An 8,106-nucleotide genomic window follows, 5' to 3' on the forward strand; every position below is an offset into this window, starting at 1 on the left:
AACATTCAATCTATTGTTGCTTCATCCTGATATCTTCCCTGCATATGGATCAGGAAACCCCTTCATTTCAGCAACTGACCATCTTGGTTCAGAATGATGAAATGGTGTATTTCCTATAAATCAGATCAATACAGAGGTTATGGTAAGATGGCTTAAGGCAACCGCAGAGACCTCAGCATCTGGAGCACCGCAGGCAAGGGAAAGCTCATTGGTTCCTTCACACTGGAAATGTTTACGCAAGGGATGGGTGAGATAATGTGACGCTAGCAAATAGTATCAGCACCCTGCCCACACAACTCTATAAAAAACACAGGAGTAGAAAGGAATATTGGCTGACCCTATTTTTTTTTCTCTCTCTCTCTCTTAGCTCAACCAACCTACTTCTTTGCCTTTTTCCAGCTACTTCTCTTGTTATCACTTTGAGGAATATGAAAAAAGAATTTACTACACTATTGTGGCCCAGCAGGAGCCGTTGGAGCTGCCACCAGACTCCGACAGCGAGGGGCCCTATGAGTCAGCTCTGGAGGACCCTGGACAGAGTTCCGACCCCGAGCAGGGCACAGAGAGGCTGGTTGGCCACCAGGAGGCACCTGAGCCTTGGACCAGTGGGGAGGAGACAAGGGAGAGTGAGCCGGAAGCCAGTAGTGAGTTGTTCCTGGATGCACACCATCGAAGAGCTAATAGGTGTCAGGAACAATTATGCAATTACAGGAGGTGATTGCACTCAGCTGGTGGTCATTAGGCTCCTCTCCAGACTATAAAAAGACTACTTGTGCACACACCCCTCTTTGCAGAAGTCAACACAGAATCGAATGTCGGGGAACTTTGTATGAGCTCGGCAGGCTGGATTGCTGCCAAGCCTTATCTGTGTTTATTGCTGCCCAAGCTTGTCTGTGTTGGGTTGCTGCCAAGGACCTGTCTGTCTGTTAATTAAAGGCCGTAATTTATCTCTGGCTCGGAGTGTGCTTTGGTGTGGAACGAGGAGGGTCAGAACACTATACTAATCAATAGTTCCTACTGGAATGGAGAAAGAAATGCTTGTATAAAAAAGTCTATATTCACAAACACATTTGCATCTGGTCACTTAAAAAATCAGGATATGTGCTTTGGTGAGTTCAGCGTGGCATATTTGAGCTGATGTGTGAGCTGTCTTCTTAGCCACAGAGAGCGGCCTGTTATCCTTCGTGGGGTTTGTCATACATCTTCAGCCCAAGTCTTCCAACCATCACCAGACTTGAAAGAAAGAAACACAGTTTATGGGAAATAAAAGAAAATAGAAAATTTTTGACATGAATGTCCTATCTCAAACATTCTGGTTTGGGGTTTAATTGGAGACAAAGAGGGGAAAGCAAATACATTGGTGGGGGGAAACTTTGTCTAGTGGTTAAGGTGCAAGGCTACAAACTAGGTGACTGTGAGTTCTAGTCCTCCCTTAGCCATAAAAGGCAGCTGGATGACCTTGGACCAGTCACTTTCTCTCAGCCAAGTGCACCTCACAGTGTTGTTGTTGTTGTGGGCAATGTAGGAGGAGGAAGGCGTGTTGGATATGTTCAAATAACCTTCACTTATTTGTACAAATAATTAAATAAATAAATAAAGTCATGGAAATGCCACATTACAACCAGACATCAGGTATGAACACATAATGACGGTGCTGCAAGAAGACCTAGTTTTGGTGTCACCGTAGCTTGTTGCAGATGCAAACAAGAAATGTTCTTGATAGAGATATTGACATGCAACCATTGTGGTCACTTTACTCTAGAGCAGTGTTTCTCAAGGTTGGTAACTTTGAGAAGTGTGGACTTCAACTCCCAGAATTCCCCAGCCAGAATATTGCCAAGGCTCAAAGACATTGAGAAACATTGCTTAGAGCAGGGGGGGTCAAACTGGTGGCCTGTGGGCCGGATGCGTCACGCACAAGCCACGCCTACCCCAGCTCCGTGAAGGGAAAAAAACATCGCGATACATCATGTGAGGGCAACGTGACGCCGCGGGTTTGACACCTGTGGCTTAGAGTAAGGCAGTTGGTTGGAAAAAGGGAGGCAGATTATAACTTGAGACTGTATAATCAAAGATTTGCGAGGCTAAAGAAATTTTCCAGTTGCTATTAAATTGTCATTTTTAATGTGACAGAGGGGAAAAAATTGTTAAATGCATGGGAATCACATGAATGGTATTAGCAATGCTAACTGAAAGCTAATTTAAAGCTAACTTAAGCCTAACTTAGTTCTGTTCCACTTCCTTCTTCTATTTCTGATCACACGCTGACATATCATTTAATGGCCAATTATGGTCCTCAGCCTGAAAATAACGTACATACTTGTGGTCGGAGTAGGTGGAAGAAAGAGGAAGAGAAACATTTTGGATATACTGTACTCCGGTCCCAGAGTTTCCAAAATTATGGGATTGCTCAATGTCATTTTGGTTATATTTGATAAACATGTTATTTAATCTAAAACTATTACAATTTTAAAAAGCCATTTCTACTAATGGTCAGTTTTTGAAAAGCACAGTTGTAGCATGGTGTTGTATCCTTAGACATAAATCTCAGTACGTTTCATAAAGCTCCCTCAAAAGTTAACACAAGAATCATACCCTTCATGCAACAGTGAGAACATAAAAGCACCCAGCTTAATACCTTGCGCCAGCAATCAATCCTGCTGGCATGAATTTCCCTGAGTTGTAGAATCTCATTCCCATAATGCCAGCTAAGGTTCCAGAAGCAACTAATGAAAAAAAAATTTAAATATATTAAAAAACAGAATACATGCGATGCATTATTATCTCATGGGTGTTTCTGTAAGGAACTGCCAATCTGAAAAGGATGTTAATGAAAAGCCAACAATATTCACTTAATATCGGTTCACTGACAAAACCGCGAAGCCCTTATCTGCGCCGACATAAGCGCGGAGGGCAAATCCGCGCCATCTGAAGCGCTAAGGAAAAAGGTGACCCTAGCGCGATGACATAACTGGGGAGGGCAAATCCGCGCCTTCCGAAGCACCCTAACCCTAACCCTAAACCTAACCCTAAACCAAACCCCTAAACCTAATCCTAACCCTTACCTTAATTTAAATCGGCTTTCTGCCGCCGCGCTGTTTTAAAGAGCCCTTAAACCAAACCCCTAAGCCTAATCCTAACCCTTACCTTAATTTAAATCTGCTTTCTGCCGCCGCGCTGTTTTAAAGAGCCCTTCTGTCGCCGCACTGTTGTCGCCGCGATGATGACATCACGGTGATGACGTTGCGGCTTTAGCGACGCGGTTTTATCGCCGCTATTTTGACGAGCGCGGTTTTGTCGGGCCACACTTAATATCTTATCTCTAAACACTCTCTGAGTCAAAAGATGCACTCCTACATTGCAACATTCTCAAATGAACACTTTTTAAAGAATATTTGCACTTCTACCTCAAACATATTCCAACAGTCCTCTTTTTTATCTAGTTTTCAAAATTATGTTTTATTTCAAAGATGTATTTTTGCCTTTTTTTATATCTCTCTTTTGGATTTTTTGGCCTACGATGGTAAATCGAGCAAACATCCCGGAGGTTGCTTTTTCAAAAAGCAAGTGGACTTTGCTTTTTCCTTGAAGATGTTTCACTTCTCGTCCAAGAAGCATCTTCAGTTTTTTGAGCAAACCAAACCAGCCCAATAAATCTGAATAATAAACTCCATTTTCATTCTATTCAACATCTATTTCTTGGGGGAATGAGATAGCTCATAGGGGTTAATGGTTAACATAATGGATTTGAACTAAACCTATTAGAGCCTCTATATACTTTTTGGTAATGTGATGTTCAAATGGTTTCCAAAATAGTATCTTGTTCCAGCGTTTGATATCTTCCCTAATTTACTGCAAATTAGTTCCCTTACTTTAAAAAAACGCGTAGGATTTTTTCAATTTCCTATCGAAGAAATTCTATTGGAGGATTTTGCGGCTATTGAGCAAAATCAATTGTACTCTTATGAATAAATGGTATTAAACACATTGAAAGAGTGCTGAGAAGAGCAACAAAGATGATTAGGGAACTGGAGGCTAAAACATATGAAGAACAGTTGCAGGAACTGGGTATGTCTAGTTTAATGAAAAGGAGGACTAGGGGGAGACATGATAGCAGTCTTCCAATATCTCAGGGGTTGCCACAAAGAAGAGGGAGTCAAGCTATTCTCTAAAGCATCTGAGGGTAGAACAAGAAAGCAATGGGTGGAAACTAATCAAGGAGAGAAGCAACTTAGATCTAAGAAGAAATTTCCTGATAGTTAGAACAATTGATCAGTGGGACAACTTGCCTCCAGATGTTGTGAATGCTCCAATACTGGAAGTTTTTATGAAGACGTTGGATAACCATTTGTATGAAGTGGTGTAGGGTTTCCTACCTGGACAGAGGGTTAGACTAGAAGACCTCCAAGGACCCTTCCGACCCTGTCAAAGGCTTGTAATAATTATATTTATGAGTCTTATGTATCTATTTGTTTCAGGTAGACTTACTCAGAGAAAGCCAAATGTTCTTTGGGTCTTGAGACAGTTGGTATGCTCCAAGTCCAGCTATCCCACCAAAAAGAAGACCAGCAGCCAAAGAGGGGACACTACCTTGAATAAACAAAATGAACTGTCATTGTTAAGGATAATAGCAATAGCAATAGCAGATTTTTATATACCGCTTCATAGGGCTTTCAGCCCTGTCTAAGCGGTTTACAGAGTCAGCATATTGCCCCCAACAACAATCCGGGTCCTCATTTTACCCACCTCGGAAGGATGGAAGGCTGAGTCAACCCTGAGCCGGTGAGATTTGAACCGCTGAACTGCTGATCTAGCAGTCAGCCTGCAGTGCTGCATTTAACCACTGCGCCACCTTGGCTCTTAAATAGACATTGGGCAAGCAATAGTATTTTGTTTTGATTACAACCCTTGGTTGGGATTTTTTTTAAAGGTTTCAATGGGGTGTTAATGTCCTTGTAAAATCTAATACACAGGAAGCATTAATTACCACTAGTCGGGGGACATCATTTATACCAGTGGTGGGTTTCAAAAATTGTTCGAACCTACTCTGTGGGTGTGGCCTCCTTTGTGGGAGTGGCTTGCCGCCCATGTGACTGGATGGGAGTTGTTTTTAATGTTTATTCAATTTTTTTTTTTAAAAAAAGCACTCTAGAAATGGAGAAACTTCAATTAAAAAGCATGTTTTTTCCTCTTTCAAACTTAAAATTAAAATACATTAGCTTTATTGATTTTCAAGAAACCATCAGTCATACTTCATAGATCAGTTTTGAAACTGAAAGTGTGCCATTAATTGATGAAAAAATATCTATTTTTTTAAACTTCATGAATCCTAGACAGAATATGGATCTTTCAAACACTAATTAAAGTAATAAATTGTCCTCAGCACTACTTATCCAAAGAGGGTTGCTTTGAACTCTTCAGTAGATCAAATTGTAAGACAGAAAAAAAACAACACATTAATAAAGACAAAAGCGATGTCACTTGTACCACACAAAATTGGGTGTTACAATATAAGATATCAGTATGTAGCAGCAGAAGCTGTTTTGTGAGATTATCACCCCAAAACAGTATCTCGCATAGGAGGAATCTATTCCCTGCAACAGTTAAACACCATCTTATCACAAGACTAGTAACAGCAGCTTATTATCAGAATGCAGGTTGAAAAATGCATGTTGGGAAGAAAAAAAAAACCTTGTTACTTCACAACTTTACATTTTAAGAACTCGATGATCGACACCAATATTCTTACCTGCTTTTGCATAGCCAATTATTCCACCAGAAGCTACTAAAGCTGCGTAGCCAAATCCAATCCAGTCCAACCCCATCCTGGAACGTAACACAACATTTAAGCTGGATCATATTGATGATGATCAGAGACTAAATCCTCCTGAGACTAATGCTCAAGTTAGACATACATTAATTAGTGGAAAACCTGAGAGCTAAATTACATTATCACTCATCTTCTCAGCTCTTACAATTGTTGCCTGAAAATTTACCTTTGTAGCTAAGATTATTTATTGCTCTGCTGTTAAATTGTCCATAGCATATATAGAAAACCTTAAAAAATTATTTCTAGAAATGCTTCCAAGCTTTAGGATGGATATTTAAAAGACAGTCTGTATGTCTTTGCTTGCTGCTTCCTTACTTGAGGATAAACTTCAGATTCACTAACTATTCTGGGGGAAAAAATATCAGTCAGTTTGGGCTAGCATTTTGGCATATTGTACATGGCTTCTGTGGAGAGAAATACGTTTTTGTACGATGAAAAGGCGGAATAAACTGTGTAACTATGTAGGGTTGTTTTGAATATGCTTTTACATATTCAATATGCTTTACATCAGTATTACATTAAATTAAATACAAAACAGTGAAATCATATTCTTTTAGCCAATTTATTTTTCCTCACTTTTGGGCTGGGTAATGAACTAGAAGAAAAACAGAATAAGAAACAGATGTCAGGATAACAAGATTCTCAGCCTATATTATTACCTTGTTAAGTTACCTTGAGCTAAATTCTGCAGTTCAGAGAGGAAGGATGAATACAAAGGGGGGGGGGCATATTCATCCCAGATATCATCAATGTATGAAACCTGCAGTTATTGTGTGTCTCATACAATCTCTGTTAAGTGATCAGCTACCCTGCTGTATAGGTAATTTAAGGAAAAGTGCTACATAAATCAAGAGGATATAATCAGGGACCTTATTCTTATTTTATTTATTTATTTATACCCTGCCTTATTTATTTGTTTAAATAAAGGCAGTAAACATACCTAATACTCTTTCCTCCTTCTATTTCCCCCCACAACAACAATCCTGTAAGGTGAATTGGCCTAAAAAGACAGGGACTGGCCCATAGTCAAACCCTAAAGGCTGGCTTGAATTCAATTTCTTCTGATTTTGTAGTTTGTAGCCTTTAAACCACAAGAGCAAAGTGGCAAAATGTAACTGCCAATCCTGTGACATTTTACGGGAAATGTTAATTTGCCTTCAATATCCCCACTCGAAGATGCTTTTTCAAGAAGCAACTGGAGTTTCCAGGGTTTTTTTCCCCTTTGAAGATATTTTGCTTGGAAGGAAGGAAGGAAGGAAGGAAGGAAGGAAGGAAGGAAGGGAGGGAAAGAAAGAAGGGAGGAAGGAAGGAAGAAGGAAGGAAGGAAGGAAGGAAGGAAGGAAGGAAGGAAGGAAGGAAGGAAAGAAAGAAAGAAAGAAAGAAAGAAAGAAAGAAAGAAAGACCCATAAAGTCCAATTGCCTCTTGAAAAAGCACCCCTGGAACAACCATGACTTGGATGAGTGAGGATCTCCATAGAAACTTGTTTTCAATAATACCTGATTTTATAGCTGCAGGCATGCATTGCCTTAAAACTTCATCATCTATCAAACTATACTTATCCGGGGATACAGTACATATTACGCAGCAACCTGGAAGTCTCTTGACCTTTGCCGTACTTTTAATACGGCTCAAATGCAAATGCATTCATGAGTCATGAATGCAAAACCTCAGGAATCTCCATTAAATGTGGCTACTTACCCTCTGGTGCAGGAAAAAAATTACAAGAGGGCTGCAGAGCAAGAAAAACAAGACTGCTGTCAAACGATCCTTTTACTATTGAACTAACCCGGGAGTTCAACAACTGCAGGAGAGCAATACACGTGACACGGGCCGAGCAATACAATGCCCGGAGTTGCGGGCTGGTTTATTTATTTATTTTTCCCTTCCCCTTTTTGCAAACGCTGTGGCCAAACGGCGTATTGCCCAGAGTTTTCAGCCTCTATCTTACAAGAATTGCAGGAAGCAAATACATTACAATAAGTTAAGATGCTTTCAGCAAGATCTCAACTTGTATTGGGGATCACATTCTTAAAAGAGTTTCTCGGCAGTGTTGCCATTGTCTTATTCCGGGGGTGTTGAGGGTCAGGACGTCTGAATGGAATGTAGGGAAGATAAAACCCACCCCTCTCTTAGAAAAATGAAATATCCTGGGAAATATTGAAAAAGGCATTTCTTATCCCTGGATAAGAAATGGAGAAACATGTTTTTAGGCAAGAAACAGACTCACTCTTAATAGCCCCCACCTTTGTCAAGGGGCCATTAAAAAAAGCCTGAA

General features: G+C 40.2%; 1 protein-coding gene across 1 annotated transcript; it reads right to left on the minus strand.

The window, feature by feature from the left end:
• Positions 1-920: 920 nt before the first annotated feature.
• Positions 921-7,670, minus strand: LOC116512115 (transmembrane protein 14C-like). The gene is made up of 5 exons (XM_032222393.1): positions 7,530-7,670; positions 5,750-5,826; positions 4,489-4,590; positions 2,639-2,726; positions 921-1,233 (listed from the first exon to the last, which is right to left on the minus strand). The coding sequence occupies exons 2-5, from the start codon at positions 5,823-5,825 to the stop codon at positions 1,176-1,178; spliced, it is 324 nt and encodes a 107-aa protein (XP_032078284.1). The 5' UTR covers position 5,826; positions 7,530-7,670; the 3' UTR covers positions 921-1,175.
• Positions 7,671-8,106: the final 436 nt, after the last annotated feature.

The sequence above is a fragment of the Thamnophis elegans genome, chromosome 8 (assembly GCF_009769535.1).
Source record: "Thamnophis elegans isolate rThaEle1 chromosome 8, rThaEle1.pri, whole genome shotgun sequence".
NCBI classification, from domain to species: Eukaryota; Metazoa; Chordata; class Lepidosauria; order Squamata; family Colubridae; genus Thamnophis; species Thamnophis elegans.